The sequence below is a fragment of the Emys orbicularis genome, chromosome 2 (assembly GCF_028017835.1).
Source record: "Emys orbicularis isolate rEmyOrb1 chromosome 2, rEmyOrb1.hap1, whole genome shotgun sequence".
In the NCBI taxonomy this organism is placed as follows: Eukaryota; Metazoa; Chordata; order Testudines; family Emydidae; genus Emys; species Emys orbicularis.
Genome location: NC_088684.1, coordinates 300,111,492 through 300,129,099, shown reverse-complemented (window position 1 = coordinate 300,129,099; position 17,608 = coordinate 300,111,492). Strand labels below are relative to the sequence as shown.

Genomic DNA, 17,608 nt, shown 5'->3' with positions numbered 1-17,608 from the left:
CTGGGGCCGGAGCAGAGCTGGGGCTGCGGGGGTGGGTCTGGATGCTAAGTGGGTGGGCCGTGGCGAGCTGGGGCTGCGGGGGTGAGTCTGGATGCTAAGTGGGTGGGCCATGGCCTACCCATGGCTACGCCCCTGGTCAGGAGAGGGAGCTCCTAGTGGGGGGCTGGGTGCGAAGGCTGGGGTGGAGGGGCCCTGAGGCCGGGGATGATGGCACTAATGGGGAGGCTCCTGTGCTCTCTCCCCAGGCTGACATGGAGGTGCCCATCCCCAAGTACTTTGTGAACCAGAGAGCCAAGGCCCTGAAGGAGCGTCAGCAGGTGCTGTCTGAGATCCTGGCCCGGGTGGAGCCTAGCATGCCCAGTGGGGTGAGTGCCTGCCCTGCGGCTGCCTGTAACAGGGATGCTAGCCCACCGGCTGCCTCTTTCTCTGACGAGGGGACTCCCACCTGAAGTACAGGGCTGCACGAGGGGCTGGGGGTGCAGGGCTGTGCTAGGCCCCAGAGGATGGGTGGGGTGTGGGGGTGGCACTGTAGTGGGAGGGGTGGGGAGAGTTCAGGAGAGTGTGCAGGAAAGTAACAGGTAAGGGGGGTGGGGTCTGTACCAGAGCCTGGGGGGTGCAAGGGAGGAGGGGGAATGAGGATGTTCTAGAGCCTGTGGAGGGAGATGCAGGAGTGGGGGCAGGGCTGTATCGGAGCCCATGGGAGAGTGCAGGGCAGAAAGGAGGGGTGGGTCTGTATCAGGCTTGCAGGGTGGGCGGGAGGTTTGTGAGGCCGGGTGTGCTCCCAGGGGGGAGCAGGGCAGGAAGTGGGGGCTCTACCAGGGCCTGTTAGGGATATGGAGCCGTACCAGGGACTATGGCCTCCTGTCACCGGTGTTTCCCATGTATGAGGTGTCTGGGTCTGGCCCTGGATCGGTTTGACAGAGAATTGTGGGCAAGCCTGGGGAGAGTGCAGCAGGCTGTTGTCCCTGGCACCTGGCTGGGGCTGGCCATGGGGCGTGCGGGCTCTATTCTCCCTGGCACCTGGCTGGGGCTGGACATGGGGCGTGCGGGCTCCGTTCTCCCTGGCGCCCTGTCTGGGGCTGGCCATGGGACGTGCGGGCTCTGTTCTCTCTGGTACCTGGCTGGGGCTGGCCATGGGGCATGCGGGCTCCGTTCTCCCTGGCGCCCTGTCTGGGGCTGGACATGGGGCGTGCGGGCTCCGTTCTCCCTGGCGCCCTGGCTGGGCCTGGCCATGGGGCGTGCGGGCTCTATTCTCCCTGGCACCTGGCTGGGGCTGGCCATGGGACGTGCGGGCTCCGTTCTCTCTGGTACCTGGCTGGGGCTGGCTATGGGGCGTGCGGGCTCTGTTCTCCCTGGCACCTGGCTGGGGCTGGCCATGGGGCGTGCGGGCTCCGTTCTCCCTGGCGCCCTGTCTGGGGCTGGCCATGGGATGTGCGGGCTCCGTTCTCCCTGGCACCCTGGCTGGGGCTGGCTATGGGGCGTGCGGGCTCTGTTCTCCCTGGCACCTGGCTGGGGCTGGCTATGGGGCGTGCGGGCTCTATTCTCCCTGGCACCCTGTCTGGGATTGGCCATGGGGCGTGCGGGCTCTGTTCTCCCTGGCACCCTGTCTGGGGTTGGCCATGGGGCGTGCGGGCTCCGTTCTCCCTGGCACCTGGCAGGGGCTGGCCATGGGGCGTGCGGGCTCTGTTCTCCCTGGCACCCTGGCTGGGGCTGGCCATGGGGCGTGCGGGCTCTGTTCTCTCTGGTACCTGGCTGGGGCTGGCCATGGGGCGTGCGGGCTCCGTTCTCCCTGGCGCCCTGGCTGGGGCTGGCCATGGGGCGTGTGGGCTCTGTTCTCCCTGGCACCCTGTCTGGGGTTGGCCATGGGGCGTGCGGGCTCCGTTCTCCCTGGCACCTGGCAGGGGCTGGCCATGGGGCGTGCGGGCTCTGTTCTCTCTGGTACCTGGCTGGGGCTGGCCATGGGGCGTGCGGGCTCCGTTCTCCCTGGCGCCCTGGCTGGGGCTGGCCATGGGGCGTGTGGGCTCTGTTCTCCCTGGCACCCTGGCTGGGGCTGGCCATGGGGCGTGCAGGCTCTGTTCTCCCTGGCACCCTGGCTGGGGCTGGCCATGGGGCGTGCGGGCTCTGTTCTCCCTGGCACCCTGGCTGGGGCTGGCCATGGGGCGTGCGAGCTCCGTTCTCCCTGGCGCCCTGGCTGGGGCTGGACATGGGGCGTGCAGGCTCCGTTCTCCCTGGCGCCCTGTCTGGGGCTGGCCATGGGACGTGCGGGCTCTGTTCTCCCTGGCACCTGGCTGGGGCTGGCTATGGGACGTGCGGGCTCCGTTCTCCCTGGCACCTGGCTGGGGCTGGCTATGGGGCGTGCGGGCTCTGTTCTCCCTGGTGCCCCTGGCTGGGGCTGGCTATGTGGCGTGCGGGCTCCGTTCTCCCTGGCACCCTGTCTGGGGCTGGCCATGGGGCATGCGGGCTCTGTTCTCCCTGGCACCTGGCTGGGGCTGGCTATGGGGTGTGCGGGCTCCGTTCTCCCTGGTGCCCTGTCTGGGGCTGGCTATGTGGCGTGTGGGCTCCGTTCTCCCTGGCACCCTGGCTGGGGCTGGCTATGGGATGTGTGGGCTCCGTTCTCCCTGGCACCTGGCTGGGGCTGGCTATGGGGCGTGCGGGCTCCGTTCTCCCTAGTGCCCCTGGCTGGGGCTGGCTATGGGGCGTGCGGGCTCCGTTCTCCCTGGCACCCTGTCTGCGGCTGGCCATGGGGCATGCGGGCTCTGTTCTCCCTGGCACCTGGCTGGGGCTGGCTATGGGGTGTGCGGGCTCCGTTCTCCCTGGCACCCTGGCTGGGGTTGGCCATGGGACGTGCAGGCTTTGTTTTTCCTGGTGCCCTGTGGCTGGGGCTGGCATGGGCTGGATCGGGGCACAGATTCCCTAACCCTCTTTGTGCCCTGCTCCTGCAGCCGTCCCGGCCTGCCATGCTGCGCGACGAGGCCGTGCAGCTGGTGCAGATGGCGGAGCGGATGCGCCAGGGCCGCCTTCGTTCCAAGTTCATGTGCGAGATCCGGCGGGACGAGGAGCGAGAGAGGCGGGCCCGGGAGACTGGGGCCAAGGAGCTTGACCGTGAGCAGGCCGCCATCTGCATCCAGAAGGTAAGGGGGACATGGCCAGCCCAGAGTGTGGGGTTGCCAGGCGTCCGTTTTTTTACCGGAATGCCTGGTTGTAAAGGGACCCTGGCGGTTCCGGTCGGCACTGTCAACCGGGCCGTTAAAGTCCGGTCGGCGGCGCAGCGGGCGCTCGGGGCTAAGGCAGGCTCCCTGCCTGCTCTAGCTCCGTGTGGCTCCCGGAAGTGGCCGCTAGGTCCTTGCGTCCCCTAGGCGCATGGGCAGGCAGGGATGCTCCATATGCTGTCCCAGCCCCGAGTGCCGGCTCCACAGCTCCCATTGGCCGGGAGCCACGACCAGTGGGAGCTCAGGGGCGGTGCCTGCAGGCACAAGGGCAGTGCACAAAGCCTCCCTGGCCACAGATGCGCCTAGGGGCTGCAGGGACCTGGCGGCCGCTTCCTGGGAGCTGTGGTAAGTGCCGCTGGGACCCTGCACTCCAATCCCCTGCCCCAGCCCAGAGTCCCCTTCCACACCCAAACTCCCTCCCGGAGTCCTCACCCTGCGCCCTGAACCCCTCATTTCTGGCCCCAGCCAGAACCCGCACCACCAGCCCAGAGCCCATACCCCCTGGCACCTCACCCCCCTGCCCTAGCCCGGAGCCCTCTCCCACACCCCAAACCCCTCATCCCCAGCCCCACCCCAGAGCCTGCACCCCCAACCAGAGCCCTCACCCCCCTGGACCCTAACCCTCTGCCTCAGCCCGCTGAAAGTGAGTGAGTGTGGGGGGAGAGAGAGGGGGGAATGGAGTGAGCGTGGGCGGGGCCTCAGAGAAGGGGTGTGGCCTCGGGGCAGGGGCGGGGCAGAGGCGGGGCAGAGGTGTTCAGTTATGTGCGATTAGAAAGTTGGCAACCCTACCATGGAGGTGGAGGGAACAGGATACCCAGCAAACAGGTGGCTGCTGGGTGCCTGGGGTGCCAGAGGTCAGATCTGAGCAGTGCTCCCCACTGCCTTGTGATTCCCATTTCTCCCTTCTGGGATCCCGCCACACTCCCTGCTTTCAGTCCCAGGGCTGAGAACATGGCCCCGGGGGGAATCTCTCATGGCTGCAGTTCTGCCTCTGCCCTGGAGGTGGCACTCTTGGACTGCCTGAGAACACGCTGTATTGCCAGCTGCCCAATGCGGAGCAGTCTTCTCGGTCCCACCCTCCATGCCCTGGCTCTCCCAGCAGTCACAGCTTGGCCCCTGGGCCTTGTCGGTTGCCTCTCCTTGGGCTGCTTGCAGGCAGCCTGAGGGCTGGATCCAATCAGGGTGCAGCACAGCCCATAGATGTGTCCCGCTCTGGCATGCAGCCCTGGGCAGAGCTGGGCGGGGGGGTCACAGCATTCTAGGCCAGTGGTGCCCTGGCCAGGCCGCTGGGTGTGGCTTTCACGCTGCAATGTGGGGGGTGAGGGGGCCTTGGTGCCCTGGGAGCAGCAGTGCTGGGGGCTCTGTGTTTGAGTCCCCAGCCCCTGCCTTGTGCCCATTCTTCCAGGGGTCAGGAGGCACGAGCAGCCAGTTCTGGCTGTGTGGGGAGCTTGCCACAGTGAACACAGGGCTGAGAGCAGGGAGAGGCGTCACGTCAGAGGCTCTACTCCTTCCTCTCCTCCCCCCTCACTGCCCAGAGGTGTGGCTCTCTCCCCCCCCCCCTCCCCCCCCCCGCCTACCACCCTGTGCTCATAGCAACCATTGCTACCTGTGCTTGCTGGGCAAAGCTGGAGTTACGGGCCAGCTGCCCCGAGTCACCAAGCAGCCAATTCCTCCCAGATAGTCCGAATCAAGTCTAAAATGGCTGTTCGCCTGGTTACTTCCTCCACTTTCTGAAACAAAATGTTGTCCCCAGTGTGTTCCAAGAACTTACTGGAAATTCTGCATTTCGCTGTATTACTTTTCCAACAGGTAGTTTAAGTTCCCCATTACTACCAGATCTTTGGTTTGGGATATTTCTGTTATTTGTTCTAGAAATGCCTCATCTACCTCCTCGTACAGATTTGCTATTCTACAGTAGACCCCTACCATGATATCGCCCCTGTTTTTCCCTCCCTTTTATCTTCACCCAGCAACTTTCAGCTGGTCTGCCTCTCGCCTCCTTCTGGACCTCAGAACAAGTGTATATATTCTTAATACATAATTCAACACCACTTCCCTTTTTTTCCCTGCCTGACATTCCTGAACAAGCGATACCCCTCTATACCAATATTCCAGTCATGAGATTTATCCCACCAAGTCTCTGTCATGCCAATTAAGTCACTATTTAGCTTGTGTACTTGCTTATTCCCCATACTCCTTGCATTTGCATATAAACGTCTAAAATATTGAGCTGTCTCCCTCACTGATTTCCCTCTTGTTCTCCTATGATCCTATTGTAATTTTCCATGATCCCCACCAACATCTACCCTCTGTTAAGGTTGCCTTTTTCTGTTTACCTATGGGCTTTTGCCACCTGCCCCGTTTGAAAGTAGTTTAAAGCCCTCCTCACTAGGTTGGCAAAGAAAAGCTTGGAAAAAGACAGAGAGATACAGAGGCAACTCATGGATGTGATCCTGAGCCAGATTGTCCTCCTGCAAAACATGCTCCCACTAGGCCTGCAGGCCCATAATTTGGGATCGAGTCATGTTCTTGAGCCCCTGGATAATGCTGGCTACTGAGACCAGCAACAACTACTAACCTCTGTATCTCTGCAACGCAGTTCCCAGGACTCCCATTCACCTCTCGGATCCAACCTCTGGGCACTAAGAACACTTGCATCTGGGAGTCCAGCTGTATTGAGCCTGCAACACCTGACCTCCTGTATAACACAGACCAGAGAACTACCCCACAATAATTCCTAGAGCAGCTCATTTAGAAACACATCCAATATCCGTGATGGAGGATCCACTACGACCCTTGGTAAATTGTCCCAATGGTTAATTATCCTCACTGTAAAAAACGTACACCTTATTTCCAGTCTGAATTTGTCTGACTTCAACGTTCAGCCATTGGATCATGTTAGACCAGTGGTTCTCACACTTCTGTACTGGCGACCCCTTTCACACAGCAAGCCTCTGAGTGCGACCCCCCCTTATAAATTAAACACACTTTTAAATATATTTAACACCATTATAAATGCTGAAGACAAAGCAGGGTTTGGGGTGGAGGTTGACAGCTCACGATCCCCCTGTAAGAACCACATGAGCCCCTGAGGGGTCCCGACCCCCAGTTTGAGAACCCCTGTGTTAGACTTTTCTCTGCTAGATTGAACAGCCCATTACTAAATATTTGTTCCCCATGTAGATACTTATAAACTGTAGTCAAGTCACCCCTTAGTCTTCTCTTTGTTAAACTAAATAGATTGAGCTCTGTGAGGCTGTCACTAGAGCTACTAGTGGAATGGACAGTGTGTTATCAGCATTGTAGACGTGCGGGACTCACCCCTGCGGCGCCTCCTGCTGGTGACTTCTGGGAATTAGCTCATTCCAGCTCCGGAGCGCCCTCTGCAGGCCGGTGATATGCCTGTCCTCTGGCCCTCGTGTCCTGCCCTGGACCCCGGTGCCCTTTTACCTGGGGTGTTGCCCCCTGGCAGTAACCCCTCAGTCTTAGGTCTCCCCTCCCCAGGGAACCCCCACCCACTATCCCCACCTCGCCTCAGTACAAGGCTACTGCCAGTCATCGTCTAGCCCCACGCCCTGGGGCAGACTGCAGTATCAGCCTACTCATCACTGGCAAGGTTGGGTTTGGACCTGCTGCCTTGGCCTACCCCTGGGCTGTCCTCTGCAACCCCCAGTACCTGTTGGCCTTCTGCTAGGCCGCAGCCTGGGGCTTTCGAGGCTGGAGCTCCCCAGCTCCTCTGCCTTTCCCCAGCCCTGCTCCACTCAGGTACCCTGTCTCTAGCTCCCTGCAGCCAGGCCCTTCTCTCTCTGAATGCAGAGAGAGACTGTGTTCTTGCTCCTGGCTCCCAGCCTTTATAGGGCCAGCTGGGCCCTGATTGGGGCGTGGCCCAGCTGCGGCTGTTTTCCCAATCAGCCCAGGTCTTTCTTTCACAGCCAGCCAGCCCTCTCCCAGGGCTGGTTCCAACCCTGTCAGGGCTGGAGCGGGTCACCACTCCGCTACAAGCATATAATGAGATTATATAATCTGTTTTTTCTCCAGATACAGAACAGAACATGGGCAGTTGGTGGACACCCCCTTCGGGGAGGCTATCCTCCCCGGCCCTGCCCCTTCTTCACAAGACCCCATCCCCCATGGCTGGAGCCCTGAGCCCTCCCCGCCCCACTTCCTGTGGCCGGAGAAGCTCCAGCCAGAGAATGGGAAAGGTGGTGCGCCTCCCCCAGCCACCCAGTGGAAGAACACTGAGCTTTTTATATGTGCCATGCAGGTTCCGGGGCTACTCAGTTTCCCGGAACCTGCTTACTGATTACTCATCAGTAATCTCTGTCGAATCCAGGTTGATACTGATGAACCTGGGAAGCTGAATAGCAGATACCACCTCCTCAGCTGTCCCGGAACCTGCGTGGTGCATAATAATAAGTAAAAACCACAATCCGGGGTCCCGTGGCAGCAGCTGTGCCAGTGAAGGCTTAGCCTTCTTTGGCCTATTAGACCCATTGTCTATGGAAGAGAAATATTTATTGAACACTTCTGCCTTTTCCTCATTATTATCGGTAGCTCTACCATTTCCATCTAGTAATAGACCAATACCATTGTCAGGGTTCTCCTTGTTTCCTAATATATTTTAAAAACTCCCTCTTACTGTCCTTAACTCTTCCAGCCATAGAGTTCGCTTTGTGTCCCTTTGCTTCCCTTATCAATTTTCTACAATTCCTAACTTCTTATTTATATTCATTACTATCAACTTCCCCTCTCTTCCATTTGTTAGATTTTATTTTTTTACAGCTGCCTTCACTTCCCTTCTAAATCAGGGAGTTTTTTTTTTAACCAGCTTGGCCTTCTTCCTCAATTGTGGGATTGTGGCTTTTGGGGCATCTAGTAAAGTGTTGTTACATGATTCCCAAATTATAATTCACATTTTTCTGATTTAATTCTTCCTCACAGCTGATTTAGAATCATAGAAGATTAGGGTTGGAAGAGACCTCAGGAGGTCATCTAGTCCAACCCCCAGCTCAAAGCAGGACCAACCCCAACTAAATCATCCCAGCCAGAGCTTTGTCAAGCCGGGCCTTAAAAACCTCTAAGGATGGAGATTCCACCACCTCCCTAGGTAACCCATTCCAGTGCTTCACCACCCTCCTAGTGAAATAGTTTTTCCCTAATATCCAACCTAGACCTCCCGCACGGCAACTTGAGACCATTACTCCTTGTTCTGTCATCTGGTACCACTGAGAACAGCTGAGCTCCATTCTCTTTGGAACCCCCCTTCAGGTAGTTGAAGGCTGCTATCAAATCCCCCCTCGCTCTTTTCTTCTGCAGATTAAACAAGCCCAGTTCCCTCAGCCTCTCCTTGTAAGTCATGTGCCCCAGCCCCCTAACCATTTTTGTTGCCCTCCGCTGGACTCTCTCCAATTTGTCCACATCCTTTCTGTAGTGATGGGCCCAAAACTGGACACAGTACTCCAGATGAGGCCTCACCAATGTCGAATAGATGGGAATGATCACGCCCCTCGATCTGCTGGCAATGCTCCTACTTATACAGCCCAGAATGCTGTTAGCCTTCTTGGCAACAAGGACACACTGTCGACTCATATCCAGCTTCTCATCCACTGTAATCCCCAGGTCTTTTTCTGCAGAACTGCCGCTTAGCCATTCGGTCCCTAGTCTGTAGCAGCTTTGTGCAACTGGCCCTATTAAAGCACCAACTATATAGGTTACTGATCTGGACTTTATTCTGCAAGGCAAATTACAAATGTGATCTAATCATGATCACTTGTAACTATGTTATCATTAATTTTTAGTTGTGTGATCAGTTCCTCTTTATCTGTTAGGACAAGGTGTAATAAAGAAATCCCTTGTGTTGACTGCAACACTTTTTGCTTTAGGAAATTGTCATCTACAATGGTTAGAAATTCCAAGGATATTTTAGTACTGCCAGCATGAGACCTCCAGTGTATTTCACTCAAATTGAAGTCTCCCATGATCATGCAGCTTTCCCCCCCTACATATTATAGATACCTGTGTAAGGGACCATTCTTCATGTTTCCTAGTGAGATTTTGTGATCTGATACCCCATCCTGTGCTTTATTTTAGGTCACTGATCCATAAGCTCTTTCTTTTCGTTCGTTTTCATTGATTCGGAAACAGGGAATGCTATTTTTAACATAGAGCTCATTCCCCCTGACCTTTTGCCCACTCGATCCTTCCTAAATAGGTTATAACCATTGATTTTTAACATTCCAATTGTGCGACTCATCCCACCAGGTTTCAGCAATACCAGGTAGATCAAACTTACGCTCACAGATGAGCAATTTCAATTCCTCTTGTTTGTTACCCAGGCTCCTAGCATTGGTGTAGAGGCAATTCAGTAATTTCCTCTCTTTATGTCCTTTGGCTCCTTGATTAGTTTTGTTCTCAACATCTCGATTTTGTGCTGTGTGCTCAGATCATCCCTCTTTTTACCCTCCCTTTTTGCTATTAATTTAACCCGCTCCTGACTACTCTAGTGAGCCTGTCTCCAAAGAGGTTGGACCCCTTCTACTGAGATGGAGGCCATCTGAACTATATAGTCCCCTCTCCCGTGGGAGATGAACCAATGTTCCTCAAAACCAAAATCCTCCACCCTACACCACTTACTTAACCTGTGGTTTACTTCTGGAATCTTCTGCCTTCTGCCTTCCTTCACTTGTGGGACAGGAAGGATTTCAGAGAAGATCACTTGGACATTTTTCTTCAGCACGCTTCTGAGTTCCCTCAACCCATTTGCTATCTGCGAGATATCCTGCGATGCAGTGTCGTTAGTGCTGATATGAACCATCACCAATGGATCCTTGCTGTCGACTTAAGAAGCCTGTCCAATCTTAGAGTAACGTCTCGTGTCTTGGTGCCGGGAAGGCAGCATGCTGTCCTATTGTCTGCCTGTGCCTTGCAGAATGTTCTTTTGGTTCTTCCGAGTACTGAATCTTGAACAAGGATTGTCTGTCTTCCTTGGACAGTTGGAGAACCCTTTGCAGGCAAGCTTCATTTTCTTACAGGTTGGGCTGAGCTGCCATCCATATGTGTGTCCCATATTCCCTTGAACCTGCTGGATATTGAGAGGTATCTTCCAATGTTTCCACGTTGCAGACTTGGTATTGATTTGAAACTTCTAGCCATATGGAATTCCTCCTGGTCCTCTGCTCTCTGGTGGCCACATCCTCCTTTGTCTCCAGCTGCTGTGACCTCCTGCCTCTGTTGATTATGAACCACCAGGCCTCTTCTCTGACTTCCTCTCTCTCCAGATCTTCGGTGGCCAGATCCATTCTTCCTTGAACCTGGGGTACGAACCTGGCTCTACAGGAACTCCTCAGCTTCTCTGAGTCTCAGTAGCATCCCAACTTGCCCTGCCAATCCAAGAATCTTTTCTATGAGTACAGCCACTTCATGAAACCCTTTCTGCCTTCAGGCAGGAAAGAGAACATGGCACATCTGTTGCAGGTCACTGCCAGTGTTCCATTGCTGGTCATCTTGGTATCACGCATAACGGTGCACCTGGAAGGAAAGCCTCTCCAAACTCTCTCTGAAACTCCCCTGTTCATTGCCTCTGTTTGCAGCTCTCAAGCTCGCCTAGCAAGTGACAGAGGCAAGAGCCAGAGGGAGGGGACATACTGGCCTTAACTCCCCCCTCCCATTTTGTTGTGCACGGAAGATTGTTATTATTGCACCCATCATGGATCATCATTTCATTTAACACAGAGCATCCTCTCAATAAAGCTGAAATAATGAATCGGGTTTTACAAAAGCACACATGGAACTCTGAACTTCAGCCACCCCTGCATGATACCTCAGTGCTCTCGCTGTCTGTGTCCCCTCCCACGGGCTAACGTGTTCAGGCATGGAGCTCAAAATATGAACCATAGGCATCTCTGCCAGCATTCCCACAGGTGTTTGTGTTCTCTGTGTGCTGCCTTGCTGGCAAGTCTCACACCTCAGCCTCCCACCCATCAGCCAGGCTTCCCCCTTTGCTCTCACAAATATTATGCAACCTAGTCCATAAAAAGCACCATCTCCGGCCAAATGCACACTTGAGTACCATTCTGCAACCCCTCAGGCGATAGTGAAATTGTACCTTCCTTCTGTTCACATGCCCTGTGTATGACTTCATTAGCCAGGGCATTAGGGGATAAGCTGGGTCTCCCAGAATACCCGGCCCAACCTCCACACCGTTAATACCCATGGAGTTCCTGGGGGCAAACAGTTCTTTCTCCACTAATTTAACTAGTACTGCAGTCCAAAAGATCCTAGCATTGTGGACCCTCCTGCATTTAGGTCTGTAAACCTGCCATGGTGGGTCCACTAGTCCTCAGAGCATAGTGGAGAAATAACTGCTTTTTGTTTTTAAATTCTCTGCCCTGGTGGGGGTGATAGTTACATGGGTTCCATCTGTAACACTTCTGCCAGGTGGAGTTGGCTGCGATAAGGGCAGGGTTCAATATCTAGGGGCTCCTCTTAACAATACAAAGCAGAACCAGCTCGAGCCCCCACCCAATCATCTGGGAAAATTTAGCACCACCCCTGGGTGCCTCTAATGGCAATAGTGGCCCCCTTCTGAGTACTGAGGCTGCATCTAACAGAAGAACATTTCTATTAACAGGAAAAAGGGGACACTGCATTAATTTGGGGAAACACCATGACCACGATTCAAAAACATGTGACCATACGAGAACACCCACCCCACAGTACATTGGGCAGGGTCCTTTGCCTCAGTTTCCCAATTTGCAGTGTGAAAGTCCAACAAAAGTGGACTGCCGTACGTTCACACAATGCAAACTGGAAATGGAGCAGGCTTTTTGAGTGCAGGCCATTAGTGCAGCTTGTGTACTGAGAGTTACCTGATGCGCATCAAACGTTTCAGATTAAATCCCCTGTGTAGACACACCCTGAGACGGATTTACAGAAACTCAGGAAAGCAGGCCAGAAGGTTCCACAGAAATGGGCTCTGATGCAAGCTTTGCTTTACCATTCTAACCGGGTCTCTCAAGTACAGGTCTGTCGCCTCTTACGCGCATTTAACATGCGCAATTTCAGCTTTAAGCGGTCGGCAAAAACAAAAACAAAACAACAAAAAAGAGAAAAATAACAATTTTAATACTGTACCTGTAGTGCGGGTGATTCCGCCCGCCATTGAACTCAATGTAATTTTGACTATACACGGTTTTCGCTTTACGCGCTAACCGTGGAACGGAACCCCCGCGTAAGATGAGACTCGCCTGTACTGTATTGCAGCAATAAATGCTACTTTGTTTAGGAAAGACTTGTACTACATCACTGCAAATATTTACTGAAGATGTAAAAGTCTATCAAAAGGAGTTTGAACTCAGTTGGACTTGTGTTGAGAGCACAGGAAGAGAACCAGGACAGCTGACGCCAACAGGCCCCGTCTCAGAGTTGAGGGGGCTCCAGGGCTCACCCTGGTAAAAAGCTACACCATGGGGCTGGCTTACAAGAGGGGTACTCCAAGACAGGCTTTTAAAAGCCAGGTACAGCTGTGATGGTGCTGCCCGTGGGAGCCAGCTGAGGTCACTCAATGAGGGTGAACTGCAAACAGAACGGGGCAGACAAACCCCAAAAGCTGGTGGATATTCCAATACTTAGATTTACCAAACCAGCACAAAACAGCCTCTGTGTTACCTCACTGGTTACTCAGAAGTCCAAAAAACACAGTTCCCTTAAAGTACCCAGCCTCAGGCCTCCATCCAGACACACATGTCAGATACGATGATGATTACTGAAAATCTTATCATATAAAAGAAAAGGTTCTTCCAATCCCAAAGGATCAGCCACACACCCAGGTCCAATTATAACTTAGATCTGACCCAAAATACACACTATAGTCAATTCTTGTTAACTAAACTAAAATTTATTAAAAAAAGAAAAGAGAGTGTTGGTTAAAAGATCAATATACATACAGACTTGAATTCAATTCTTGAGGTTCAGATACATATGAGAGATGAGTTTGTAGTTGCCAAAAGTTCTTTTAGAAATAGTCCATAGGTTATAGTCCAATGTCCATGTTCGGGTGTCTCCAGTCAGTGACGGGGGATCTCAATTCTTATGGCTTAAGGTTTCCCCCTCTTGAAACCCAAAGCAGATCTGAGATGAAGCAGGATCCTGTCCCAGGGTTTTTATACATTTCCAGCAGCCTTTTGGCCTGAGAAAACAATAGGTTTAACTTTCCTTCTTCTAAACTTCCTAGCAATTAGCATAGTGTAATTTATCCATTAAACAGTTCAGATACAGGTTGCCACAACCTTCAAAGAGACATAGAGACAATAATACTATTTCACTCAAGTGTCTTCCTAAATGTTAATATTCCTTTTTTGATCTTTGAATCAAAGCTATAGTAATAGACAAGACTTGTTTGCTTACATCACAAGACCTGAGCAAACATCTACCCTTCGATCTCTAACAATGCAGACTTGCATTTCAAAGCTCTATTCATTTACAGATCTTCCTAACTAGTCTCTAAAGTTCAGCCATGGGTCAGGTCAGTCGGTGAGTTAATTAACTCTTTCTGGCCCTGTCACCTTCCAATGAAATATTATATTACACTCATAATGTCACAATAGCACACACCAGTAAAGCCGTGACAGGGTGTCTGAGTTGCACCCACAGAGCGTGTCACTTCCAGGACGAGGGCCTTGTGCAGGGAGGTGCCTTGCTCCATGGATCCAGGTGGGGGTTGGCAGCACGGTGAAGGGGGAATGGCTCTGTGCCCTGGTTCTCACATCCCTGTGTTCCTTCTCCCCGCAGGTCTGGAAAGGCTGCCTGCAACGCAGATGCACCAAGCTGGAGAGACAGAGGGAGATGGCCTTTATCGGGATGGTTAGTCCCTCCCTAGCTCTGAATGTGTGCCCCCCCCCCCACTCAGTCTTGACACATGGCCCTGGTTGTATTGCCCATGTGTCCCCTGCCCCTCCCGCAACCTCAACACGTGTCCCCAGGCTCCAGCCGCTTTGCCCATATGCCTCCCATTCCCAGCCCTGACACATGGCCCTGGCTGCATTGTCCATGTGTCCCTCCCCACTCAACCCCAGTCTCAACATGTGCTCTCCCCACCCAGTGGCATTGCCCCGAGTACTCTCTCCCCACCCTCAATATAAGCCCCACCCCTCATATTCATTAGGTTATTTATTGTACCCATGAACAATACACATTACTCTGGCCCAGGATGCAGCTGACTCTAGGCAGGAGCAGGCTCAGTTCTAGAGACGTCTCTGAGGTTGGTGTCGTGGCTCTGGGTATGCTGAGGAGGGGGCAGACACAGGGTGCTGCAGCAGCTGCTCCTGATCTATAGCTTCATAGATTGCAAGGCCATTGTGGGATCGTTGTGACCATCTAGTCTGACCTGGGCCAGAGACCCGCCCCACAATAATTCCTAGAGCAGAGCTGTCAGAAACACACCCCATCGGGATTTAAAGCTGGTCAGTGATGAGGAAGCCGCCATGACCCTTGGGAGATGGATCCAATCTGCCAGCTCCTCACTGTCAAAAGTTGACACCTTATTTCCAGTCTGAATTTGTCTAACTTCAGCTTCCACCTTTTGGGTCCCACCGCACCCTCCCTTTGTGGGAATGCTGCGGGATGGAGTTGCAATAGTCCATGGCTGGCCTCCCCCGGCTGTGTGTCGGGGCAGGCCCTGCAGGTCTCACTCTCTCTCTCTGGGCATAGGCGCCAACTTTTCCCGGCGCCGGTGGGTGCTCGCCCGCGGCCCTGCCCGCGGCCCCGCCCCGACTCCACTCCTGCCCCCCCCCCGGCCCTGCCCCGCCCCCATTCCAACCCCTTCCCCAAAGTCCATGCCCCAACTCCGCCCCCTCCCTGCCCCTATTGGACTCCTTCCCCAAATCCCCGCCCCGACCCCGCCTCTTCCCAGAGCAGCTGCTTGGCGGCAGCAAGCGCTGGGGGAGAAGCAGGGATGCGGCGTGCGCAGGGGAGGAGGCGGCGGCAGAGCACTGTTGAACTGGGGCGGGGAGGGGAGCTGCTGGTGGGTGCAGACCACCCACCAATTTTTCCCCATGGGTGCTCCAGCCCCGGAGCACCCACGGAGTCGGCGCCTATGCTCTGGGTACATTGCTGGTGGGGATAGGCCAGAGCTGCTGTCAGTGCGGCCCCACTCTGTGTCCCTCTCGCTGTGCTGGGTCTCAAGGAGGCGGTGCTGCCAGGGCCGCTGCTCTAGTGCATCATTAGAAACCGTTCCACATGGCGCAGGCAGGAGCAGTAAGGCACTTGCAGGGAAATGAGCTGGTGATGGATGGCTTCGGCACAGAGAAAGCCATTAGGGTGAAATATGAACCCCCTAATGAAGTGCAGCCGCGGCTCCACTGCCTGCGGTGAGAGAGACGGAGTGACTTCCACAGACTCCTACTGCTCAGCACCAGGGTCAGGCGGGGTAGGGGGAGCGCTGTCAGGGGGTGACCTGCACCCTGCACGCCGCAGCTTTGCCAGTCCTGCCTGGGACAGGCTGCTGCCCCCAAACACTAGGGACCCCGACCTCCATGACCTCCTGGTTCCTGGGATGTCTGCAGGGGGCAGCTTCATTTCAGACAAGCAAATGTCAATCCAGGCCTAACAGACGCTGACCCTAGTGTCTGTTACGATCTGGGGTCCCCTGCCCCCACCCCATCATGATGGCACTGGGATGGACCCCAGTGTCTGAGGGCTTATGGGATCTCTTCTCCCTTCCCACCATTCAGGGCTGGTCCATGAGGACTGGAACGGACCCCAGTGTCTGAGGGCTTATGGCATCTCTTCTCCCCTTCCCCCATTCAGGGCAGGTCCAGCAGGACTGGGACGGACCTCAGTGTCTGAGCGGTTATGGGATCTCTTCTCCCCTTCTTCCATTCAGGGCATGTCCATGAGGACTGGAACAGACCCCAGTGTCTGAGGGCTTATGGGATCTCTTTTCCCCTCCCGCCATTCAGGGCAGGTCCATGAGGACTGAGACAGACCCCAGGCATCTGAGGGCTTATGGGATCTCTTCTCCCCTTCCTCCATTCAGGGTAGGTCCATGAGGACTGGGACGGACCCCAGTGTCTGAGGGCTTATGGGATCTCTTTATCACCCCCGTGTGGCACCCAGATGCACCCTGGTGTCTAAGTGGATATGGGAAACCCCTCCGCCCCACCCAGGCCGTCAATACCGGGATGGACCTGAATGTTTGAGGGGATGTGGGATCCATAGAGCCCCTCTGTGTCTGGGTGCTGCCCCAGGCAGGCACGCCGTGACTACTGCACACCCTCCTTGCCCCCGTTCCTCCCCTCTCTGCACGTCCTGCCCTGGGCGAGGTTGGGGAGCAGCCTCATGGTGTAAGAATCGTCCCCCCCCAATTTGCGCTGCAGGATTGTTACTGTCCCAAGGCTCCGACACAGCATAGTAATGTTTGCTCCAAACAAACTTCAGAAGCGCTCCCTGATAAGGTCCCATTGGCAGCCTAACCTTTCTCCACTGGGCCGGATTCTGCTCTCCCTGAGGCTGGTTTTACATTGGTGTTACTCCAGTGGGCCGGGTCCTGTGCTATGTCTCCTGACAGGCACAGCTCAGGGGGAGATGGAGCAAAGGCGGGTTTATGCCACATCTAGACTCTGCTGCTGCAGTGGCTGAATCAGATCCTGTGTGAGATGTCAGCCCCGAAGCCCCACAGCACTCAACGCTCTGACCAGGCCTCTCCCTGGCCTGCCCCTACAGTGGGGCCTGCAGGAGTGGGGACAGAATAAGACCATGCTTGCTCTGGCCCTGGGAAATTCTCATCTGACCTAACTACAGCCCCATCGTGGCCCTGATACACTGCCAGAGTGACATATGGAGTCAGAGTAGGGGCCTGAGGCCATCCCATTAGCCCTGGCTGGATTACTCCTGCTTAGCACTTGAGAAAAGAACCAGGCCCAGTTAGCCTGGTTTAAGTGATTTTGTTTTAAGGATAGCGGTTCCCTAAATCCACTGAGCATCTTCTCTGACATCCTGCATAGCCCAGGGCAAAGAATCTCATCCGGGTGACGCACCTTTCTATGGGCCAGACAGAAGAGAGCTCCACTCCGTGCAAAGCAAGAAGCAGCTAAAGCCAGATGGCAAAAACTTTTGCTCCCTACCAACAAATACATATTGGGGCAGTTCTGTGGCACTGCAGGCGTTAGTGTCACTGGGTGGAGGAGAGATGGGTTGAGAAGAAGCCACAAGTTTACGTAGAGCTGCGATGCCACTAGGCATTGCTCCACCACACAGCCCATCCCAGGGCAGGAAGGGAGACCCTGTCCTGGGGCTGTGGCTACGCCAAGACACCAAGGAGTGTGGCTTCTGGCACTTATTTAGTTTGCCCTGCCAACAGTGTGTCATTGTATTGAATTAATTGATCACTGCTCAGAACAATC

General features: G+C 54.8%; 1 protein-coding gene across 1 annotated transcript in view; it reads left to right on the top strand.

Moving 5' to 3' along the window:
* Positions 1-17,608, top strand: part of IQCA1L (IQ motif containing with AAA domain 1 like) — a 50,926-nt gene that overhangs the window by 12,472 nt on the left and 20,846 nt on the right. Inside the window, exons 2-4 of the mRNA XM_065398527.1 lie at positions 246-365; positions 2,943-3,131; positions 13,998-14,069. Of these exons, the coding sequence (XP_065254599.1) occupies positions 246-365; positions 2,943-3,131; positions 13,998-14,069 (381 nt within the window). The remainder of the gene's footprint in view (positions 1-245; positions 366-2,942; positions 3,132-13,997; positions 14,070-17,608) is intronic.